Source organism: Dunckerocampus dactyliophorus, chromosome 16 (assembly GCF_027744805.1).
Source record: "Dunckerocampus dactyliophorus isolate RoL2022-P2 chromosome 16, RoL_Ddac_1.1, whole genome shotgun sequence".
In the NCBI taxonomy this organism is placed as follows: domain Eukaryota; kingdom Metazoa; phylum Chordata; class Actinopteri; order Syngnathiformes; family Syngnathidae; genus Dunckerocampus; species Dunckerocampus dactyliophorus.
This window is the reverse complement of record NC_072834.1, coordinates 21,225,177-21,249,668: the sequence shown is the minus strand read 5'-3', so window position 1 is coordinate 21,249,668 and position 24,492 is coordinate 21,225,177. Positions and strand designations below refer to the sequence as shown.

At 44.9% G+C, this 24,492-nt stretch overlaps 2 protein-coding genes across 4 annotated transcripts in view; one reads left to right on the top strand and one right to left on the bottom strand.

Annotated features, from left to right (window-relative positions):
• Positions 1 to 334: 334 nt before the first annotated feature.
• sar1b (secretion associated, Ras related GTPase 1B) lies at positions 335 to 14,887 on the top strand. The gene is made up of 7 exons (XM_054755093.1): positions 335 to 506; positions 4,675 to 4,750; positions 6,308 to 6,427; positions 6,496 to 6,561; positions 6,630 to 6,733; positions 10,617 to 10,748; positions 13,899 to 14,887. Exons 2-7 carry the CDS (start codon positions 4,693 to 4,695, stop codon positions 14,013 to 14,015), a joined length of 597 nt encoding a protein of 198 aa, XP_054611068.1. The 5' UTR covers positions 335 to 506; positions 4,675 to 4,692; the 3' UTR covers positions 14,016 to 14,887.
• A 1,275-nt stretch (positions 14,888 to 16,162) lies between these two features.
• Positions 16,163 to 24,492, bottom strand: part of jade2 (jade family PHD finger 2) — a 102,988-nt gene continuing 94,658 nt past the window's right edge. For 2 of the 3 annotated variants that reach the window (XM_054755092.1, XM_054755090.1), the window contains 3 exons: positions 22,824 to 22,919; positions 22,502 to 22,647; positions 16,163 to 22,007 (listed from right to left, as the gene is read on the bottom strand). In XM_054755092.1, the coding sequence (XP_054611067.1) occupies positions 21,360 to 22,007; positions 22,502 to 22,647; positions 22,824 to 22,919 (890 nt within the window). In that variant the 3' untranslated portion in view covers positions 16,163 to 21,359. The remainder of the gene's footprint in view (positions 22,008 to 22,501; positions 22,648 to 22,823; positions 22,920 to 24,492) is intronic. The other variant, XM_054755091.1, reaches the window with a different exon arrangement.

Genomic DNA, 24,492 nt, shown 5'->3' with positions numbered 1-24,492 from the left:
AAACAAGAGCGAAGGGGAACCGTTGTGGCATTTTTAACAGCAATTGCGGGTTGTCTTGTTTGCCATCATTATACAATAAATACCAACGTGGCCACTGAGTCCCCAAATGCTGAGCACAGTAAAATATACTCCGAAATGTAGTCTTGTGGGCCTGGGCAGAGACACCCTAACCAAAACTTTGTGTTGATTGTAACCTTGGCCCCAAATGTACCCCGTTGGTGTATTTGTAGTCTTGTAAATTGCCTGGTCACATTTGAATAAAATGATATCAATAAGACAACGGGGAAGCTGTTTTACTTCAGTTTTCCAATCGGAAAGATGATTGTGAAACAAAAACAGGAAGTTGTTCGGCAGGTTTTTTGGGGGGAGTTGCTGGACAGCCATTGCCGCGTCGTGGCTCAGTAACAAAACACACCAAAAAGAACGTGGCTGTCAGTGGGATATCTTTGTTGGACTGACTACAAGAACGAGCACACTCTGCAAATCATCACACCCCCGAGCAACGAGTAAGTTTCCAGAAACGCTTCTTTTGTGAGACGTTAACGTTCGCCATCACGGCTCGCTAGCTAGCCTCCCGGTTGCTAACGGTGCTACGTTAGCACGGAGCTAACGTCAAGTTGGCTAACTTTGCCTCCTGGATTATTTCACCTTGCATTGTTTTTAGGAAAACAATCATTCAACTTTTAAAAATATTCCTGTGGCGTTTGTAACTTTTTAGCTGTTGGAACGTCTGCGCTATACATGCTCTAATGCTAATGAGTTTTCTCACCAACGCTACGTTGCCGCTTGGGCAAAATGACACGTAACTAGTGGCTTCCTGCTAGCTAGCTAGCTAGCTAACCTGATAGCCGGCCCATTTTCATAAGGAGACATTTTTAGCACACGTAGCAGCTTTTTCATGTTTCAACTGAAGATGAATGATTACATATTAGTATGTTAGGATTTAACGTCTAAAAAGGAGCTAACTGGGCTGCTACATTGACAGGAGCTTTAGCAATCCTAAAAAGCAGTAAATTAAATCCATTATTTCACGACACTTTGTTAAACGTCAGCCATTTGTGCACAGCCTTGACAGATCCGAAAATAAACGCCCCCCCATCTTTTGTGATGATCCGGATGTGGCGGCTTGTTAAGTACTGTACTGTGTCTCAACAGTAAATGTATTGTTTAGCATATGCCGCGTTTTCTAGAGATTATGACCGTGAGCCATTCCAATGCAGTCTGTGTCAGCATCTTACTAAGGTTTAGGTCATGTTCCTGTCTCAACATAATAATTTCACCCTTTTTATTTTGAGTAAAATGCCTGGCAAAAGGGTCTCAGCTCAATATTTCCATCAGTTTGCCCCCCAGCACATCATGAGTGGATGTGTTTTTCTCAATGAAATGCAAGCAGCAATTCAATGGAAGGCCACTATTACGGTCTTTGCATTTCTTCATCCTGGCTGTGAACAAGCTTGTATTTTGTTGCAAGTTAATACCTAGAAGATGGAGCATCTTGCAGTGATGCTAATGAGGCAGGCACTGGCACGGTCTATGCGTAGTACAAGCGGCTCAGCTGTATTTACGTGGTGCTGACCTTTGACTCGTTACACTTTAGCCCTGTTTGCACGTTACATCACTGGGAGTAGAGGTCGGGACCGGCTGATATCCTCTACCCTAGAAGTGGATCAGAAAGATGGTTTGAGGAGGTGGAAGGCCAGGGTCAAATGCTTCGATTTGATTTCACCCGTTGTTTAGTTTTGCTGGTCCATAATATGTTGCTGTTGTTCTCAAACCTCTGGTTCAAAGACTCCCACTGGGATAATCTCTGTGGAACTCATTGTTTTTATCTATCGGATTGTGTTTAGTAGGTTATGTAGTAAATGTGCTGATTATTAGTATTAGTATAGCTTGAACTATCGTCACTTGTCCTGTACGTTTATTATCTTCTATTTATTGTCAGGTAGATTAGTTTTACGTAATGACAGCTTGCTAAAAGTGTAATTCCTGAAAAGTGTAAAACCTAAAAACGTACATACAGTGGAACACAATGTTGCAGTTGTTGGGTTAGGATACCATTTTTCTCAGGTGTGCAGGCCGATAATGATAGGGTCTTTGTGAGCAATTATGACATCATACAGATATATCTGATTACTGATTTAAAGGGGGGGGAAAAGTTTCTCCTGGGATTTTTTTGTGTCCACACTGTGTTGGCTTCATAGATACTGTAGATGCATCCAGATGGGAAGGGATCACTGGGTGAAAAGGATGCAATACACAAAGCACACCCACGTGTGGCGCTGCAAACAGACACACCGACGGAACCACGTGACACCAAAACTATAGAAGAAAAGAGGACGCATGCGCATAATGTCTGTCTTTCGCTTTCCAAGGCTTGTCTAGACTGATGACGAAGTGGAATTACTTCTGTGAGTCATTTTGGAGTGTAAGATAAAAAAATATCAGGAGAATGTCGACTGGGGCGAGTCATGCCGGTCTAAACATTCCGATATTTTGCTGTCTTGACACTTCGGTGATGTGACGGCGGCAGGCTGGCGATGGGGTGGTGACATCATCGTTTTCAGAAAGTAGCGGTGTGCTCGTCAATATGGCAAAAACAAGCCAGCGTTATCAGATTTTCCCACTGCAGAAGCTGTTTTTGAAAAATACCGTTTCAGGGCACCTACAACGCCATTTCTGTGTGGATGAAAGGCCGAAATGGTAAAATACTTTGCTGTTTCGACCTGCAACCGTTTAGTGAGGGGAAATGACTGTGTTGTAGGTGGGTTAGCGGGAGCAAATCAAGCGCCCCTTTTATGTGACGTGATGCAAATGGCCTGTCGTAGCTTCCCTTGTGCTCACTTGTAAACAATGATGGCATCCATCGTGTGGGACTTCCCACTGTTTCAGAGTAAGACATTTCGCCAAAAGCTTTGCAAACATTCTGCGATGAGTGACAAAAATGTAACATTTTAACACATCAAACCTTATCAGCCACCCGAAACACCCGCATCACTACGAAACCCAGGGCCTGGGGCTTGTACCTATTGCTGCAGCGTTTGAAAAGTGCAAACAGTTTGCCAGACACCACCTGAGAGCGAGCAAGCGATCCGTGAGTTCATCATGGAAACGATGGCACTGGGTGACCAGCCCTTTACCAGCATTCAAGTTACCAGCTTTTATCCGCTGGCAAACCTCTTGGAGCCACGCTTTGCACTTCTGAGCCCGCACTATATAAGAGTAGTGATGTCATGATATTTGATTAGGACAAAGCTACATGTACACTTTGGCAAATCCAACTTTGTTTCCAACTTGAACACACCATTTAACTTTGTCTCACAATGCACAGATAGACTACTATACTGTATTTTTACCCTTTTTCTTTCACCTCATATTTGCTCCCAAATGCTGATACTATGTGGGAATGCATAAAGGTAAGATTTGATGATCTTATGGAGTGCTAATGTGCATATTTGTTGTTGCAAACGGCAATGTATACGGTAAACTTCTCTCTGGAAAACAAAGTCCAGGCTGGCACTGGTGGATGGTGGCTCTGTATTCATTTAGTGCTTTGAATTTGATGTTGTTCCTGTCATAGTTTTTCACAATACATAATATCTGATAAATTAGATTCTATAACATATGCATTGCTACTTTTTACATCCATTCTCGTCACAGTAAGCTACGGTGAATGAGCGACTGTCCTTTCCCCGGAAGCCCAGGCTCTCTTGTTGTTTAAGGGACGAGCTATCAAGCGGTTGCTATAGTCTTGCAATACCTGGTGCACGTCTCTCCGAACCATTCATCTAAGGATTTCTGGCTGATTCTTATCTATCCAGCAGGCTGATACCGGTGCAACCGTATCGCTCACTTGTCAAACCGGATATCCAGTCGCATCAGTTTATCCTTCACAACCACCACAAACTACAGTTAGGAATACATTTAAAAATAATAGACATAGAAAGTATCGATCTTGAGAGGCAGGACGTATCGGTATCGGCTTGGTAAAAAAGATATGCATTTCTAATTTTTCTCCCAAAAGGAAATCATGGATATAGAAAGAGTCTTTCAGGGTCAAATTGTCTCCATCCCAGTGTGTGTGTGTGTGTGTGTGTGTGTGTGTGTGTGTGTGCGCGTGTGTGTGAAGTCAAATTTGAACCATTTCATAAGAGTGTAAAAAGAAGTTGGTCCTGTTCTATCGTAACGTTGATGATGAATGTTGGACGCGTAGGTGAAGTGGTGATTGATTCCTGCCATGAAGACCTCTTGCATTTCACATTTAAAAGTTCTTAACTGCTATTGAAGTGTAAAACTAAGCCTTACACTATCTAAATAGAACAAAGAAATGTGTGACGTTCGTGTTTGACTTGGCCGTGTTGTGCTGAGCAGCCAAGACATGTGGTGCGTGTACCACTTTAACATGCACCTGCGCTTCTGTGGTTATCGTCACATTTGTCCTTTTTTTGCCCTCACTGGTGACATGGCAACAAAACACATCAAAGCGAATGCTTATTTTGGCGAGATCTCGCATGTTTTTGACTTATTTTTTACCCAAAATGTTGGTTGAAGTTCCAGATCGTGCTGCTTTGTTTTGCTCTTCTGGGGGAAGATGAGAGCCATCATAGTATGTGCTAAGAACGCTTTGTTTTGCACTATTTTAAAGCTCATGTTTTGAAGTTCACCTTTCTTTCCCAGGGTTCATCAGCTCCAGATATGGCGTTCGTATTTGACTGGATTTATAGCGGCTTCAATAGTGTACTACAGTTTTTAGGTGAGTAAAACAAGTCAGAACGACTGGGTCCTACACAAGACTGCACGTGATTTGCCGCAAATACGCTTTCAGGCTAAAAAAAAAAAAAAAAAGGCTTCAGGTGTAGTGTGACATCAACACGGATATTCCTGTAGGAGTTACACAATCTCATTCAACACAAGTCAATAATGCAAGTCAACATCTCTCCCCCAAAATGCCTCTTAGCCCCAAGGCTGTCTGTCCTGTTCACCCTGTCACACAGGTAGCGGCTCTTGTCAGTCGCCATCGCCCAGCTGAGTCAGAATTGTGGCTAATCTGCCGGGTTAGCACTTTTGGCCTGGACTGTATAAATGTGTAAAAATCCTTCATACCGTACAAATATGGCCTACATGTACACTACCGGTCAAAAGTTTTACAACACTCCAATTTCTCTGGAGGAAAAACCTACATTTTTAAGTGTTAAGATGGTCTGTCTCTCTTCCATTTTTAATTCCCTTTTTTCTTGCCACTTTTGGAGCAACAAATTACTTTCTCCAGTGCAATGCTGTTCAAATAATTTTCACCAGGGTATAGCACCACCGTGTGTTCCGAACACTGTTTTTATGCGGACACAGGAGGTAGTACTGCAGAACTTGGAACACCTGTAAGAATTAGTTGCACCAAGTGCCAAGGCTTGATAAACCTCCATTTCTGCAGAACAGCTTTAACTTGTTGACAGTTGACAGTCAAAATCATTTCTAGTGCCCTTGAACCCTACTGTCAGTGCTGTGTTGCTCAATACTGACACCTGCTGTGGGTGTGCATCAATGGTGTCATGGTACATGCTGCTCCCTTGCAAGACAGAGGGGGCACATTCGATCCCATCCCTGGAGAGCTTCTTCATAAAAGATAATAAAAAGGTTTGTAATGGGCGATGGGGCGGCCCCAGTCTGAACCATAAAGTCCGGAGCCAAATTTTTGTCCTCATCCACCCCTGAGTGCAGGCAATATGGAGACTCAACTGTTCAAGAGGAGGTGAACTCTTTGAGAGGAACAGGATGAAAAAATAAATTCAAGGAAACAAAACCAACTAGCTTATTTGCAGTTATAAGATCAAAATGGTCCCACACGGCGGAAATCTTTCTTTTCTTTCAGTCTCCATGTCACACTGGATGAAATTGTGCTTCAAAAGATGTGTTCTAATTGCACTCGCTTCCTCAGAAACACCGTTTGGCACCTCGGTGACTTTTTCTTAGAGCGATACGCCCACCAACATGTGCTCTGACACATGGATGTTCCCAAACCCATCACTAGTTACAGTACATCCAAGCACCACAGCAGCATAAAACCCTAATTGGAGCCTCTCTAGTTTTTGCTATTAAAGTTATTATGGACGCATTCATGGCTGTCTGTTGACATCATTCATTAAACCAGGAAGTAACCCACTCCTTAACACGCAAACACTTGAAAGTTTTTCCCAGTTTGTCCCAATAACCAGCCTGCTGCAGCATGCAAGGTGCATTCCTGTCTGTTCATTACATACACATCCATTTCACTCGGCTCTATTGATTGCTGTTATTGACTCTTATTGGACTACAGGACTGTACAAGAAGTCAGGCAAGTTAGTATTCCTGGGCTTGGACAACGCGGGCAAAACCACGCTACTGCACATGCTCAAAGATGACAGACTGGGCCAGCATGTGCCAACTTTACATCCAAGTAAGAGCACGGAAGCTTTTCTACACATCTTTTCATGTACTCAGCCGCCATGTCTGCTTCACACGCAGCCTCGGAAGAGTTGACCATCGCTGGCATGACCTTCACCACCTTTGACCTTGGAGGCCACGCACAAGGTGTGTTGTGTGTTCTTTTCATATTTCTGCACGATGCGAGAAGAATAACTTTTCTCTTCTACTGCCAGCACGCAGAGTGTGGAAAAACTACCTCCCTGCCATAAACGGCATTGTCTTTCTGGTGGATTGTGCAGACCTCTCCAGATTGGGCGAATCTAAAACAGAACTTGATGTGAGTACGCCCCCAAGCGTCCTTAAAGGGAATGATTCCCATCCTGGATCTGCATCCAACCAAATTCCCTCATCTGCATATTTCCTAAAGTAGCGCCGCTCTCATCGTCATGGTCTGACCCTAGTGACCACAACACAAACTAAGGGGCTACGCACACAAACAATTTCAGGTCAAAGGGGCAAAGTATGTTTTGGTTTCTGCCTTTCCTCCACACGCGCCACATGCAATTTTTATTTATTTATTTATTTTACTATTTCAATTCACTGTTGGTAATAATGCCAACATTAGGGCAGTTTTCACGGGCTTGAACAAGAAAAGCATCCATTAATTTGAAATACCTTTCTCTCAGAAGAAGTTTTTAATGGTATTAAGTAGGGATGGAAATCTCTTTGGATAACAATTTGATACGCATCAACATACACGGGTTAAGATAAAACTATATTTTATAAACGATTCGATACGATTCAACGGTTACATTTGTTGTAGACGTGAATCTTACATTCTAAAATAAAGAAGCCAGTTGTATAAAAGTGTCATTCTTACAGTATTTTCAAATGTATAAAAGAGCACATTGTATCCGCAAGCGTGCTGTAAGGCAGGGGTACCCAAACACCGGTTCCATGACTACGTTCTCCACGAGCAAAAATAAAGCATAGTGAAACATCTTTATGATATTTGATAGTGGTATTTGAGACTTCATTTAATATTTGATTTCAAACTAAAGGTGGTCAGTATGTAAATAATAGGCTATATGTGTATCTCCCACATTTAATCTGACCATGTCCCAAAGCTGTACCTTCTACTATAAACATAGACAATATATACTGTATATGTACTTACATACTTACTAACATAAGTTACTAAACTACTTACTAAATAACTTACATACTTATTTATCTACATGTGTATCAAGGTGGATAGCAAGTTACAAGCTGACATGATCTATCTCTTTTTATAAAACATGTAACATATCTATAAAATCTAAGCGGTAAACTTTGAAAGATACCAAATACTAACGATTTGTGCAGCATTTTACATTGGCAGTTTTCAAAGTTCACATGTCGTCAAAAGTAGTTGACGTCATTCGATAATTCACAATTCAATATGGAAATAAAGATAATTACACATAATTCCTCAGTGGTTGTGTATGTAGCCCCCACTGAAGGCACTGTAGATCTCTGTGGTGCAGGTCTCCTGAGCTCTGCATTGTGTTTATTGGTGGGAATTAACAGGAGACTTGGAGCCTGTTGCACACAGAGACACCGTTTATTTTCTGGTGTGAGACAATGTGTAGTGGTCATTATCCTGAGGCTTGTGTTACATACTCAGGTCACAGGGCTGATGAAGTGATATATTAACTATGTATAGTACACATAAACAATAATAGAACACGTACCCGGTGTGAGACAGTGTGCACTGATCAGTACCGTGAGGCTTGTGTTACATACTTGGGTCACTGGGCTGACGTGACAATGGTGTGAAAAAGTATTTGCCCCCTTTCTGATTTCTTATTTTTTTTGCATGTTTGTCACACTTTAATGCTTCAGATCATCAAACAAATTGAAATATTAGTCAATGAGATCACAACTGAACCAAAACGAAGTTTTTAAATGAAACTTTTTATTATTAAGGGAGAAAAAAAACAAATCTACATGGCCCTTTTTGAAAAAGTGATTGCCCCCCGTTAAAGCTAAACTTAACTGGTTTAACACATCTGAGTTCAAGTGGAAAAGGAGGTAAAGCCATTTCTAAAGTTTTGGGATTCCATCGAACCACAGTGAGAGCCATTGTCCACAAATGGCGAAAACATGGAACAGTGGTGAACCTTCCCAGAAGTGGCTGGCCAACCAAAATGATGACCGCAGCAATGACTCATCCAAGAGGTCACAAAAGACCCCACAACAACTTCCAAAGAACTGCAGGCCTCACTTGCCTCAGTTAAAAGTACATACAATAAGGTCAGTGTTCATGACTCCACCATAAGAAAGACACTGGGCAAAAACGGCCTGCATGGCAGAGTTCCAAGACCAAAACCACTGCTGAACAAAAAGAACATTAAAGCTTCTCTCAATTTTGCCAGAAAACATATTGATGATCCCCAAGAAAATACTCTGTGGTCTGACGAGACAAAAGGTGAACATTTTGGAAGGTGTGTGTCCCATTACATCTGGTGTAAAAGTAACACCGCATTTCAGAAAAAGAACGTCATACCAACAGTAAAATATGGTGGTGGTACTGTGATGGTCTGGGGCTGTTTTGCTGCTTGAGGACCTGGAAGACTTGCCGTGATAAACGAAACCATGAATTCTGATGTCTACCAAAAAATCCTGAAGGAGAATGTCCGGCCATCTGTTGTTGACCTCAAGCTGAAAGCAACTTGGGTTCTGCAGCAGGACAATGATCCAAAACACACCAGCAAGTCCACCTCTGAAGGGATGATGACTTTGGAGTGACCTAGTCAAAGTCCTGACCTGAATCCTATTGAGATGCTGTGGCATGACCTTTAGAAAGGCGATTCATGCTGGAAAAGTCTCCCAAAAAATAAATCAGTAAGGAGGAAAACACTTTTTCACACCACCGTATTAACAATTTATAGTACACATAAACAATAATAAACACATACCTGGTGTGAGGCGTCAATACCCAGAAGGCTTGTATTACATACTACAATGACAATGAGTTACGTTAGCATCGTAGCTAACCATACAATTGCATAGAGCGACGCTCCTCTGCTCACCTCGGGTGATAGGGATGAGGAAGTGAAGTTGTAATGACACCCTGCCCTATATAGCCCACGAGTGAGAGAGGGCGCTATAGAGCAATCACTATAACCAAAGTAACACTGTTGCATGTACATAACCTGAGCAGCATGTCAGTCAAAACAGCTACATAGCATTCATTATACATACACTTAATGTTTTCTGTCCAGTTAGCATTTGCTATCCAACATGGCAACTTCATTTAATTTATTGTGTGGTTCCTTTATATATTTGTTATCTCATGACATTTGTGAGCTTATGACACTCCTATTTATCCGTAATGGAAAAAATAAAAGGGGAGGTGTACAGGGCACGTCCGACCGGTAGAAGGCCTCGGGGAAGACCCAGGACTTGTTGGAGAGACTATGTCTCCCAACTGGCCTGGGAACGCCTCGGGATCCGCCGGGAGGAGCTGGACGAAGTGGGCCTCCCTGCTTAGGCTGCTGCCCCCGCGACCCAACCTTGGATAAGCGGAATAAGATGGATGGATGGATGGATGGATGGGAATAATAAAGATGAAAGTTGCATTATCCAGGTGCTGCTACAGACATCTGTTCTCCACGTTCTTTCTTTTTTTGCCATGGAGGCACAAGAGCGAATCAGGAGGGGGCTTAATGTCAGCTGACTCATGTCGTACGACATGTACAAATTGACATTTGCGATGTGGGTGACACACGCCATCCACCCTCACTAACATCGTAATGGGCACCCCTGATAAAGCATATATGTCCATTCATACAATGTATTACTTAACATAGTTTTCATTTAAAAAAAAACAAAACAAAAAACAAACTCATTTTTAAGGTGTGGCGGCTTTTATTTTGGCCGTGGCCGTGCACCACAATCAATAACATGTAGCAGAAACACAAAGACTGTAATAATGGACAGTATTTTATTGTAATGACATCAAATGTAATGCTTTAGTACAAAAAAAGAAACTCTAATAGTTATCTGATACTCTCTGTAGTTGAGTAAATGAAATCCCCTCTTGGGTGAAGTACAGCAAGAAAGAAAAAGATTGTGATGCTTGGCAGCTGCTTTTCAGTCATTAAAAGCAGTTAATGGCTGCCAAAGGCAGACCAAACCTTGGAAGAGAAAAAGTGACAACTGGTTTGCCCTTTCAGGCGTTAATGACGGACGAGACCATCGGGAATGTTCCTATCCTCATCCTGGGCAACAAGATTGACAGAGCGGAGGCCATCAGTGAGGAAAGACTGAGGGAAATGTTTGGACTGTACGGCCAGACGACAGGCAAGGTAAGGACCGCTGCTTTCATGCCTTCTTGCTTTCATTTCCTTCCCACTTCAAGTCATGCTGCTTTTTATTCGGGTTGGGCATCCTTTGAATTTGAACAATTCCGGTTCTGATTCCTCATTTTGATTCGTTTCCCTACGATTCTCGATTTCGATGCGTTTTAGAGGCAGGTTTTATACATATTGAGTTAAATATAGTCCTATTATAGTTAAGAATATGCTAATCTTGTGCAGTTGATGTGATCATTTAGTGCGTATTGTTATGTGAAGTGACATATTTGGACCACAGGTGTTGCTAATTCAGTAGGCTGTACAAAAGCGTAGTTCAGGACGTTTGTGGAAGAAATGCTAACATGGCATGTGTTGAATATGTATGCTGTGCAGCTACCAAAGTAAAGCCAAGAAAACACTTGTTAAATGAGGGTGCCAAGCAGAGTTCCTTTTGGATGGATTGTTTAATGATATGAACTGTTGTATCAACTTTACTATGAATTTCAAGCAGTATATAAATATCAAACCATTCAACTTATAATATTAATATTTAAGTTTGTTTTTACAGGAGTACATTTTCACAGAAGAGGTTTACTATTGAAAAGTTGTATACAGTATTCCCTCGTTTACCGCGGGGGATAGGTTCCCAAAATAGCCGGGTGTAAGTGAAATCCGTGAAGTAGCCAACTATATTTTTGTACAATTATTATATGTTTTAAGGCTGTAAACCCTCTCACCATACACTTAAAGAGGCATTAACATTTGATCACATTTCTCTGTTGTTTCAACACTCAAAAGTTCAAATTTGGTTTCCAATGATCAACTTATGAGATTGGACACAAGAAATTAAGTGACTCACACGTATTCACTCCTGATTGTGGCTTGTCCTGGCCCCGTTAGGCTGTACGTTTTTGTAAATGGTAATGGTAAATGGTCTTTCACTTATATAGCACTTTTCCACCTCCAAGGCACTGAAAGCGCCTTGCCACTGCTAGCACATTTACGTACTGATGACGCAGCATCAGGAGCAACTGGGGGTTCAGCATCTTGCCCAAGGACACTTTGACACGATCACGGGAGGATCGAACCCGCAACCTTCAGGTTGCACTCCACCACCTGAGCCATGCCGCCCCATCCTGTATCTTTGTTAAAACATATTCCTCCTTGTCGTCCTCCATTCATTTACAGTATTGCAGGCGCCCTACGGCTGCGTAACTTCTGCCTTCATTCCGCATGTACAACAGGAAACAGACAGTCCTGCACAAAGGCCTACAGCCAATCAGAACGCAGAACACAATGGGCGGGTTCAACTTGCTGTTAAGCCACATTGTCTGTTTTGTACATTTTGTCTGATGACAAAATTGCAACTTTATTTGTTTTCCTTCGTTCCTTTCGTTGCCTTGTCGCATTCTCTTGCCTCTTCAATCTTCCCGCGCCATACGCTTTGTCCTTCGTCCTGCATGCATGCGTGGGTGACATAAGCGTGTTGGTGACCTAAGCGAGTCCTCAAGGAAGAAAAAAATAGTTGATTATTTTTTGTAATCAAGTCTCTCGTTATTCAAGGAATCGTTGCACCCCTAAAGGCCGGAAATGTGTTGTGAGTTGAGAAGGTGCCTTGAGTGTGGCTAACAAATACGTACGCTGCCAATAATAAACTTGCCTAGCCGTAGCTCCCATCCTTTATTCACACCCAACTTCCACATCAGCTAGCTAGCATCCATGACACACACCTCATTTATTCTTTGACTTCCCTCATTCTGATTGCTTAGAGCAGGGGTGCCCATTACGTCGATCGCGAGCTACCGGTAGATCGCCAAGGTAGCTTGGGTCGATCGCGTAAACGTCTCTTTGTAGATGTCATATGACATCAGTCAGCTGACACTGAGCTCCCCTCCTCCTTAATCGTTCTTGCTCCCCCGCAGCGTTTCAAGCTCCACATGGAGATGCGACCTTCATCTTTATTATTCTGACGAGGGATAAACTAACTGAGCAGTAAGAGGCTTATCCTGTATCTATAACAAAAGTTATCCGTTCACTTGTAGCGGCTAGTTATGTTGATGGCTGTGCTTTGTGTCCTGATCTCCACTATAGAAACGCATGTTTTCTACACTTCCATTTCTTAAACTATAATTTCATGATGAATTGGAAAATGTGCCCATTGCTGATACCGTTTTAATATGTTGCCTTGACTTGGGCTGCATTGTCTTTTGCATACAGTGTTCCCTCATTTATCACGGGGGATGGGTTCCCAAAATAGCCGGCAATAAGTGAAATTGGCGACATTTCTCTCTGGTTTAAACACTCTCAAAAGTTCAAACCTTTGTTTGAACTTTAATGAGAGCGTAGGCGGTGCCTCGATAATCAGCCAATGAGAGCGTGAAACGTCAGAAGGCGTCAGTGTACTCAAGTCAAGTGTACTCTGTTAGGCATGGAAAATGTTTCCCTCTGTGTCGCGCGAGCTATTCAAATCGAATTTCTGAACTTGCACTTGACGCTTTACGTTATATGGAATGTCTTACGTAATACGATGCAAAAACTTTACATAAATTCTTACGTAAAAGGAGGTGTACGTTATGTGAGGTACTACTGTAGTAAATATACTTCTTTTCTATATTTATACAGTAGTAGGAGGTAGGTCTTTGGGACTTGGTCATTTTAAAAGTAGCTGGCAGGCTGAACAAGTGTGAGCAGCCCTGGCTTAATAAATGGATGAGCATGAATCATGTTGATATCATGCAACCTCCTTTGCATGATGATATTTTGTTGCATGGTATCATTGTGTTGCACTCAGCCCAGCGCACTTTTTTGTCAAGTTAAGAAAAAACTTTTTAGCCGCTTCTTCTTTGCTGGTGCTCACCAGCTTCTTCTTTGTTGGTGTTCACAGCTGCTTCTTCCGGGCAGCAAAGTGGACATCGAAGCTAGGAATTGAAATACAAACTTTCAAACGATCCTGGGAGAATCGAAATGTTAGTTCCCATCGACGCTCGAGACTCCATGCCCGACCCACCTTTTTATTCCTTCCCGCTTCAAGTTATACTCCGTTTCATTGCTTCCCATTTTAAATAAGTTCTGCTTTAATTCGTGCTGCTTTTTGCTCCTTCCAGTTTCAAGTTATAATGCTTTTTATTTCTTCTTGCTTTTTTTCCATCCTTCCGGCTGCAGGGCAGCATTCCCATGAAGGAGCTGAACACGAGACCACTGGAGGTGTTCATGTGCAGCGTGCTGAAGAGGCAAGGCTACGGCGAGGGCTTCCGCTGGCTCTCCCAGTACATCGACTAGAGTGGGCCTCCTCGCGCCAACCGCCACCCACCACCAGAGGGCGCCACTCTTGATGCCCCCTTTATCATACTCAGCCCCATGTTTTGGTTCCACCGCCCTCCAAGGAAACCAGTACAACTCGATCCCAATAGACTTTTATTGGTCGAACATTTGGTTCTGCACTTACAGCACACACACACACACACACACACACACACACACACACACACACTATATTCTCATCCCCCCTCCCTCTCTCTCTGTGCGTAACTTTGGCAGCAAATGTCCAAACTCGAAATGGAGGCTTGTTCTTTTTTCTTTCTATACGGCGTCTGTCCTCTGCTACACCCCCCACCCCCCCACCAAGATAAATAGCATTATATTTAATCATGCTTTGTTTTATCAAGAAAGACATAACGATGGACTTCTTTTGTGGGGCATAAAAAAGCCCAGTAGGTGGCGCTATGTTTCTGCTATAGCGAGTGTATGACGGTAGTTAGGGTGATGAAGCCCCGCCCATGTGAGCAATTCAAGAAAAAAAGGACCAATAATTATAAATAATAATAATAATAATGTATGAAATGTACACAAACATTGTACATGGATGTTGTATCCTTTTACCACACACTTTTATGCATGCCTTCTTCTTTTCCACTTGTAACAACCAACCCCTTATTAGTAGTAGTCGTATGATTATGATTATTATTATTATAATAATTACAGAGAGTAGCAGAGGGATGAAATGCCAAAACTGACTTTAGGAGACAGAGATGGAATCAATGTTAAGAGTATCCACATGCTTTGTGTCTTTCATTCCAGCATTGAATGAAGTAAGGAGGTGACGAGGGTGTTGTTTGCATCATAAACGTGGAATAAATGTTTGCAATGAATAACAGGCTTGAACGTCCATCCGCCGCACAGGCTGCCGCTTTTCTTCTTTCTCCTCCCCTTCAAGCAACGCCAGGTGGCGCCAGAGAGGCCAAGGTGTGTTTTTCAACACTCGGATTCTTTCTTCAGTTGACCAGAAACGGTGCATGGCTTCGTTTCACCCTCAGAGGCTGTCAGGATTTAGGATGGCCCAGTTAATTGTCTTTAAAGTGGTACTACTCATACTAGCACCACGTGACCGCAGTCCGGCTGTTGAGCCGGCCGATATTGCTCTCACCTCCCATTCCCTCCCCAGCGCAGGCAGACGGGCTACTTTTTCTGCAAACGTTTACTCCACATATTACTTATTACTCCACTTGCTCGTTACATGAGCCCTTTTCATTGGATTAATGTTACAAACTAATCATTGAAGCTTTTATTTGACACTTTCAAAATATTGTATGTGAAAACATTACAAATGCTTGTCGATGTTGGGATTTTTTAAATTTTTAAAAAGCCACTCGTTTTAAATGATTTATTTCGTATTGGTAGTGTTTTTATTGTATTTATTTTACCATCACTATTTTTTTGTGGTTATGACGGTTGTCAGAATGAAAAACAAAGTACAGATTTACTATTGACGCCGTTAGCTACGCCTGCCCAATGTAATGACGTAGTTCATTGAAATTGCATTTTGTTGAACAGAAATATGTTTCATTAATTCGTTTTTCAGTGACGTCATTAAAGCGTTGTTTCTTAACAGATAAACGTTAGCGCTCAAAGTCAGCTGGGATAGGCTCCAGCATACCCACGCTACCCTAATGAGAAGCGGCATAGAAGATGGATGGATGGTATTTATTAGGTAACGTGTAATGACAGACGTTTACCACTAAGAGGCGTCAATAAGCTGCGTCATACGTCACCCGGCCACCAGAGGGCAGTACACGAGGCAGTGGGTGAATGTAATGACGTCATCAATGAAAAACTTCCATCTGAAGAAATGAATTTAAAAAATTATAGTGTTTGTGTGTGTATATATCTTGTTTGGTCTTTTTTTAATTTTATTTTTCTTATAAGAAAAGTCTTGAGTTTCCTCTGAGGGATGATGAGAGGTTTCAGCTTTTTTCACGGCGGTGGGGGTATACAAGAGGCAGACACATCTATCTGGGGACGTGTGAGATCCCGCCCCCCCCACCCTCATCACCCAAAAATACGAGCGTTTGAGCGGCTTTTCTCCAAAGTGCGTTCATAAAAGCCCATTTCTGCCGAGTTTGGTGTGGAAGAACACATGCGCAGGCAGCTTGGAGTACACAGAAAGCACTGCTTTATTGACGGCACTGGACCGGACCAGGGGGGACGCCACGGGGGAGTGGGTGGGAGGGGTTGGTAAGTTGGGAGCAGCTGTGGTTAAGGCAACACAAAGCATGCAGATAGCGCCATCATATTGCCTTCAAACATGGACATTGTACAAAAAGGAAGAAAATATCTTTTTCACACTACGAATGAAAAATACACTTTCTCCTCCTACAAGAAAATAAATAGAGCAAAACAAAATAATTTAAAATAGCTCTTGTATTTGTATGTTGAATATTTCTCTTTGCTATTAACAAACATTCATGTCAAAGGTCTGCTCGGATTTGAAGAGCGCCTGTGATGCTGATGAGGATTCCCATCCAAACGCTTTTTTTTTCATCCCAGTCATCACCAAGTGCTTAGAAATCACGTTTGGCGCAGCAAAAGTGTGCACGCCTTTCATCATTTCCACCCTGAGGGGGCATAACGTTGCCATTTCAAGGGCAGGTGGGGCAGACAGGAAGTCAAATCAAACGGGTGATGTGTAATACCACTCGGTGCCTCGAGAGGCAACAGTGAGTCGGTGGGGCGGCACTTCCTGTTGATGGAACGCTACATAACTGACTTTGTTCAGTTTGTATCGCAACCAAAACACCTTCCTGCTGGCTAAACCCTCTTTTATTTCCCTCCACCATTTCAGCACTTTTTCTTCAAATGGCAAAAAGACGCATCGTAGCAAAGTGAACCCGAGCGTACTTTAAGCCTCCTTTCAGCCAATCACATTGGGATTGGAGTGCAGACGCAGAAAACGTTCATGTAAGACGTTTTGTCACACTTTTAATGTGAAAGCTCGTGAGCGCACTTCCTGGAAGGTTTTTTTTTTGTCTCTAAAAAAACAAAAACATCCCACAACACTTTTAGTTTGCTGAATTTGCGTTGCCAGCGAGTTCCGATTGGATCGTGCAATGAGAACCAGAGTAGCAGCAGCAGCACCAAGTGTGAACGCAGACTTTTCTGCTTTTCTGGCAGATCCTGAAGCAAAACAACTACTACAAGCTTGTTGACCTTGAAGGAAATGTTGCATTCAAGAGCTTGTAAAGGACAGCCACGACGAGGAGGATGGAAATGAGCCTCGGCTTCCGTGATTCTGCAGCCGTCCACATGATTTTGACGTGCACGACCGCAAACTGGGACGCGGATGGCGGAGATGGTGCAACAGGTGGCATCGAGTGGCGGGACAAACGAGAAGGGAATGAAGGTCAACAAAAGTGGGAGCTTTTCTCTGGTCAGTTTGCAAAAACAATCAAGTTGCCGTTTACTCGCCACTGGTGCTGCTTTTGGGCTTTTCCTCCTTTGACTGACGTCGCCGTTTGATCCTTTTGAAGGCTCTCCGTTCACGTGTGCCCTTTTGAAATTGTGCAAAACTCCCAAATTCCAATTCAAATTCCAACAGGAAGCAGAATTGCAATTGAAATTGGAATGGAAGGAAGCGGGAATGAAACTGCAGTTGCTAGTTTTGGTGCATTCCACAATCATGCTCGACACTTTACAGTATTCCATAAACCAAATATGACGACTAGGAAGATCACGAGCTTCAAAATGCAAAAAGAAGAAATGGGACTGCGACAAAAAAAGCAACGTATGGCCGTGAAAGAAGCATGAAGGTGAAAGAGGCTGTCCATCAAAACTTGAAGAGCACAGCCTTTAAAAAGAAAAATGTGGATTGAATGTGATTTCGTGTCAGGTGTCGTGATCTCTCGAGGGCGAAGGCAAAAAAAGCTTTCTCTCGTTGAACGCGGTGGGATTGAGGAGCTGCGTAAGCAAGGCCTCAGGCAGCGCGCCATTGCTGCTGAGGCTGGACGCCGTAAGACGGCAGCGATGGCTGCGGGCTGCCATCGTACGAGCCGCAGGTGATCGCCGTTGAAAGGCATTTATCGGCGTATGACGATCACGTGCTTTTTCACCAAAATCGTCCGATGCTGATCGTTGGCCGATTGATCGGCGCATCCCTAATTTGTCGTATTTAAGGTGACGAGGTGAGGTTACTTGACTTGAAGCAATGTCATTCCACTTCCTGTCACTCCAAGTCAACGCCCCGTGGGGGTGGAGCCAATTCAATTCAAATCGCAATTCTTCAAGTGAAATTCCAAATTGGGAATTTTACACAAGCCTGGGATGACATTCCACAATCACGTCGGAGTCCAATTTGTTCCAAATTTCATTGTTGTTTTTGCCTTTTCCAGAAGCAACTTTCTTCGATTGGCTCCCCAAGGCCGGGGGGTGGGGCTACACTGCCCCCTGTTGCTTTGGCATGCACGCGACAGCCCGTGGTTGTCTTCTATGTGCGCTGGGAATTTCGTTGGAGCAGGCAACAATAAAAAATAAATAACATTTTTAAAAAGCTGATTTTTGTAGGAAAATCCAAACATGCGCTCCAGCGTCACCCTGATAAAAGAAGTTGCAAGCCAACAGCGAGTCCAAAGTAGCACACGACACACAAGGCTTTTAGCATCTACTCCACACACGCGCCAAGACTCCTGTCTAGGACTCTAAGGAAGCCAAGGGAGGAAGGGAGGAAGAGAGGAAGGAAGGAGAGGGCGTTGTAGCCTCACTGTAAATAGAGATTATAGAAGTAATACTTGTGTACACTACGAGAGACGCGCAGCGTCTGGGCGGGAAAACATGGCGTGCTAGCTAAGCTCGCTATGGACCAGTGTTTAGCCCCGCCCACACCACGCGGCCTCGCTACTACATGTCTGTCATGTCGTCACCGACAGTCCGGCTACTCTGAAGAACACGAAAACGTTTCCATTCCTACCACTGGTGGCGCCACCGAGCGCGCCAGAACATATTCAAACCCTGTTACACCAAACCTGCTTTGTGTGTGTGTGTGTGTGTGCGTGTGTGTGTGTGTGTGTGTGTGTGTGTGTGTGCGTGCGTGTGTGCGTGCGTGTGTGCGTTCAGCAGCAATACGTGTTTGTTGGATCAGCCTGTTAGCATAGCAACAAGGAACCAGGAAGTAGACTGCTCCAAAACACACCACATCCAAAACCGCTGCTGATGCTTCACTTTGAGCTCGATTGGACCCGCCGGGGCGGAGGTCAGGTGACCACGCCCTCAGCTGATTGGTCCCACCAATCATGTGACCACACCAAGAGAGGAAACGCGCCGAGTCAGTAGTCTGAGCTCGCGGGAAATGGAAGTTTGTTGACGGGCACGCGCCGCCATCTTTCGTTTTCTATACGAGTCACTTGCAAAAATCTTCGTTACAATTTCAAAAAACTAAATATTGACTTTGCTTCTGCAAGTGAGCCGTTCATTTATACGCAAAATAAAATGTAGCTTTTCATATTCAACACCATCGTGTTGACGTTGTTTTAAACCCCTGAGATAACCGCACACCGCCTTCGCTACAAACGCACAACTTAGCAACGTGAGCAAACGTGTCATCGTTGACCAGCAACTCGCCAACCGTGAAGGACGTGAGCCACTCCAGCATGGCAGCTGGACCAGTCATTCCCAACTGGTGGATCGCAACCCACGCCGTTTGCAGTGGATGGCGAGGTCTCTGCCACAAAAAAAAAGCGTAACGACCCGCTGTCTGTGAATGCACCTCTCAGCGCTGCTATTGGCCGGTTTACGACTTGGCCAAGCGCGAGCTGGAGGGGAAGGACATGGAGTGTGGACTTAAGGCGCCGCCCAGCTAGATACCTGCTGCAGAAGAGCGCGTCGTAAAGCAAAAGCTCCGCCCACATTGATGATGAGCATGTACGGTATGAAGGTGTCCCAGGCAGGGGGGGGTGGTCTACAGAAGAAATGCTGGTCCATTTATGAAGGTGCTGAATCAGAGCAACTGGACTGGCTTGATCTGAACCTGCTGTGTCTCCCAGGTACCAAAACTACTACACTCACTTTCTCGTCTCATCATTTCTCAATTTGTGGACAAAAAGGTGAAATCTGAAACTTGTTTTGCGCCGGCATGACCTCTAATTCAAATGTTATTAATGAAAGAAATAACATATTGGGGACGTTTACGTTAAAAAATGTCCCCAATTTGGGTCGCTGTTTGTCATTGAAGGCTGATGGTGGGTCCCACAGACAAACCAGTTGAGAAGCACTGTGCTGGACCACTCCAGCGTGTCTGCTGGAACACTCCAGCGTGTCCTCTAGACCACTCCAGCGTGTCTGCTGGACCACTCCAGCGTGTCTGCTGGACCACTCCATCAAACCTGCTGGACCACTCCAGCGTGTCAGTTGGACCACTCCAGCGAGTCCTCTAGACCACTCCAGCGTGTCCTCTAGACCACTCCAGCGTGTCAGTTGGACCACTCCAGCGAGTCCTCTAGACCACTCCAGCGTGTCCTCTAGACCACTCCAGCGTGTCAGTTGGACCACTCCAGCGTGTCCTCTAGACTACTCCAGCGTGTCCTCTAGACCACTCCAGCGTGTCAGTTGGACCACTCCAGCATGTCTTCCAGACCACTCCAGCATGCCTGACGGACCACTTCAACATGTCTGCTAGACCACTCCATCATGTCAGACTTTTTTTTTCTTTTTTTAGTATTTTGTGGTCCAAGTGATGCAATATTTAAGGATGTAACGTGACAAACTGTGTATCGGTAATAGATAAGGTCACGAGCGGGGGGCGGGGCTTAGAAAGACTTGATTGACAGCAAATGCTGCTCGTGCATCCATTCAGGCACTCTGCAAGGATTCTTTAAGGAGCGCGGCTGGGGCGACATTCGCTAGAGCCGACCGGCGGCCGTCCTCTGGCTTTGATTGTTACGAGTCGGATTTGGAAAGGCCTAATTGATTGAGGAGGCGGGGCCTGGGGAGGGGGCGGGGGTGCGACAGAAGGCACACTTTGAAAATAATTTTTCAGGCAAAGAGAAGAATGATCAGAAATGTTGCTGTCAGAGCTTTTCTAATCACTACAAAGCAGCCAGTGCTAACGCTACTTGCTAGCTAGTTGTGCTTTCCGACGCCGCTCGCTGCCCAATTGGACCCTGAAAGCAGCGTCCGTAGGAATATTTACATCAATGCCCCAAAGTCTTTGTTTGTGGTGGACACAAGTCCAAGAACGTGGAGAGAGTTCTGCTAAAACTGCAGGTGTGTTTCCTATTTTAGCGAGTAAGCTAGTAGCTACATTCGATGGCTCCCAATCAGCTGCAGGGACGCCGCAGCGGCACATGTGGCTTCACGCCTTTAGGACGCCATCACGCTCCGCCTCAGCAGGTCCTCGTTGGCAGGATGCGACGCCGCAAGGCGGAGTTTGCGGCCGGCGGGCCGCGTGTCCAAGTCGCTCTGCTCGCCATCGGAAAAGTAGCCGTCGGTCTCGGCGACGTCCAGCGAGGACGAGTCCTTAGCATCCGAACCTGACCTGACGACGCCCCGCATTCTGGATCTACCCTGACGGGACAGGCGGAGCTGCGGCGCAGAAAATGACGTGGGAGATGACGCGTCAACGTTGCTGTCCCACGGACCACCATCCTCAGAGATGTGACAGGAGTCCATTTTGGAGATGGGGGGCTGCAGCGCCGGGTCCCTGTGGGGGTCAGAACTCCTGGTCTGGTGGTGGTGATGATGGTGGTGGTGTAGGACCCTGGGGGAACCTCTGGATCTTTCCCCCTTGCGCACCACCTGACCTCCCGGCTTCTCCTCACCTCCTCCGAGCCAGAGGTCCTTAGTGGTGGACGCACCGGGCGCCGAGACAACCGTGCGTGGCGGGGTGGTGCCGCAGGACGGCCGGTGTCCACGGGCACGAGGCTTGCGACCCAGCTGGGGGGTTTTCCAAGTGGACTCCATTGAGTTCTCCATCATGAGATTGAGCAGGTTCTCCTCGCCCTGAAGGAGCTGCAAGCAAAGGAAGGAAGGACAGGAAGTAGTCAATTACATCTTGTACTGGGATCTACGTTAGAGTAGTCAGTGTGCAGCTTGCATGGCAGCATGAACACACAGCCTGGCAACATGTCCAAACTGTGGGCTTTGGTTCTATCTAGCACCGCCTTGATCCTCTTGGGCACGCAATTGAGGAGAGCTCCACGACCATGATGACATCACGCCTCCACCTCCTCCTCCCGCTTCATCTTCCTCAGCAAGACACTTGCCATCTTGGAGGCCTGTTTGGACTCCTCATCACGTTGGAAAACTGACACATGCTTCACTTTCCACTCAGCAAACCACAGCTCCCTCCGGTGCCAGCAGCACTCGTGCACACTACCACCACCGCGGTGGGCCGTGAGCAAGACACAGTGATCTCACCCGTGTTGGCGATACTAACACAGCAACCGCTGTGTGTTGCGATGCAAGCTGTACACGGACTACTCTGAAGTCCCTGGTGAGCGTACCTGGTCAGAGAGCAGGCTGCCACTCTGGTCCCGGTGCTGGGCGCCCAGAGCCCACTTGCTGAGCACGTCATCCGCCGTGATGTGCACCGACCGCGCCAGCCAGCTGTCAAACAGCGAGTCGTCCAACGGGAAGGACTTGGACAAACCTGGACAGACAACAGACAACAAGAATACGTCCTTATGTAGACCACGAGAACGTCCAGGAAGGATGCAGCATCTAGGACACTAGGACACATGCACTCTGCCGGAGGAGGTTAGGAAGTAGGAAATGAAGGAAGGTAAATATGTCTCCATGGACATGAGGACACGAGGAGTGTACTACCTAGATCCTTCCATCCCTCCTTTCTCTTGTCACGACTACTCTTCCTTCTCTCCTTCCCTGCCTGCTTCCTCTTTCCTCCTCCCTTCCGGGCTCTCTCTGCAGGGGGAGGGGGGACAAACCAACACAGGATTGCGCAATCTGCTGGACTTTGATGTTTTTCTGCCATAAATCAGCACCCCTGCTCATAAAAATGATGTAGGCCGGTGGTTCCCAAACGTTTCCCAGTCGTGTCCCCTTCACACACCCGACTGGAAGCCACGCACCCCCCCCCACTTGACACACACAAACCACACAATGAAACAGCTTTCATGTATTATTAAATACATCATACGTTTTTATAAACCCGAACGCCCGATCCCAACAACGTATTTTATACGCCTTTTTGCCTCTCGTGCCAAAAAGAGGTCTCTTTTCACGCTTCGGAGCACTTTTAAGCCATAAAAACGGCCACAAGGTGGCAGACTTGCATTTGAGAAGAGCTCGGCGGGGATCACGTGAACACACAAATCACACGTAACAGGAAGGAGGAAGTGCGGAAGTGGAGGAGTGTAGTGTGCAGAAGGGACTCTAGGGAAAGTTTAACGCATGCACACGTACAGTTCGGTTCCAAATGTGAAAAATGGGAATAGTTCACGGTGTCATATTTGTAAATCAATTGTTATTTGGATGTTTGTGGTGTTTATGCTGGTATAGTTGTTTCCATATCTGAGCTGTCACAAAAGCAAAACAATATTTGTGTGAAAGTCATGCTTGAAATGTATCTTTTCACAAAAAGCTGGTTTTCCCCCTTTTGTAGTTGGGAACTGATATTTTCCTGAAACTTACCTATGTTCTACTGCTGATTACTCCAGAACGGAAAAAGGTAGAAACAAATTTGTTTTTTCTGATGAAAGACGGGAGTCTACTCTTTCTTTTGGTAGGCATACGTCAACAAAATGAACCGTAGAATCAAATCGAATCATATCGTTTGTACACCGTTTCGAATTGTTCTCTTTTGGAAATATGTGATTTTTGAATGGCATCACAACCTGGGCATCTGCAGTCACATCAAACTGTCCATCAATCGTCGAGATTCACATCCCAACTCTTTACGCAGATCACCTCCCGTCATGGCCGAGTCACCTTCGCAAAGTCATCAGTTACACCCCAACTCTCTCTCTCTCTCTCTCTCTCTCTCTCTCTCTCTGTGTGCGAGCTCATTAGTGCTTCTTGCCCACTTTCTACACCTTTCATTCTGCCCCTCCTCTCTTTCTCCTATCTTTGCTCTGCTTGAAATGCCATCCCATAACCTTCCTCATTGCCTCCGACACGCACACACACACACACGCACGCACACACACGCGCACGCACACACACACACACTTGCAGATCAGAGAGCTCCAAACTAACCGCTGTCAAGTGAGTTGGCTGCGAGACAGAATGGAAATGTGCTTCACTTCCTTCATGAAAATACTCACAAGGTGTGTGTGTGTGTGTGTGTGTGTGTGTGTGTGTGTGCCATTTAAATGGATGCATATATTAATATAGCATTAAATCATGTTTGAAAGACAAAAAGGAAGTTGACATCAGGTGAAGGACTAAATCGTTCATTACAACAGACAACCTCATCCTGCACACACACACACACACACACACACATTCTCGTTTCCATGTTTTTTGAGGACCATAT

Bases quoted from the DNA above. Each gene is read 5' to 3' on its own strand.
- sar1b (XM_054755093.1), top strand. From the start codon at position 4,693: ATGGCGTTCGTATTTGACTGGATTTATAGCGGCTTCAATAGTGTACTA. The intron at 6,562-6,629 runs GTGTGTTGTGTG...TTCTACTGCCAG, and splicing joins CCTTGGAGGCCACGCACAAG to CACGCAGAGTGTGGAAAAAC. The intron at 6,734-10,616 runs GTGAGTACGCCC...TTGCCCTTTCAG, and splicing joins AATCTAAAACAGAACTTGAT to GCGTTAATGACGGACGAGAC.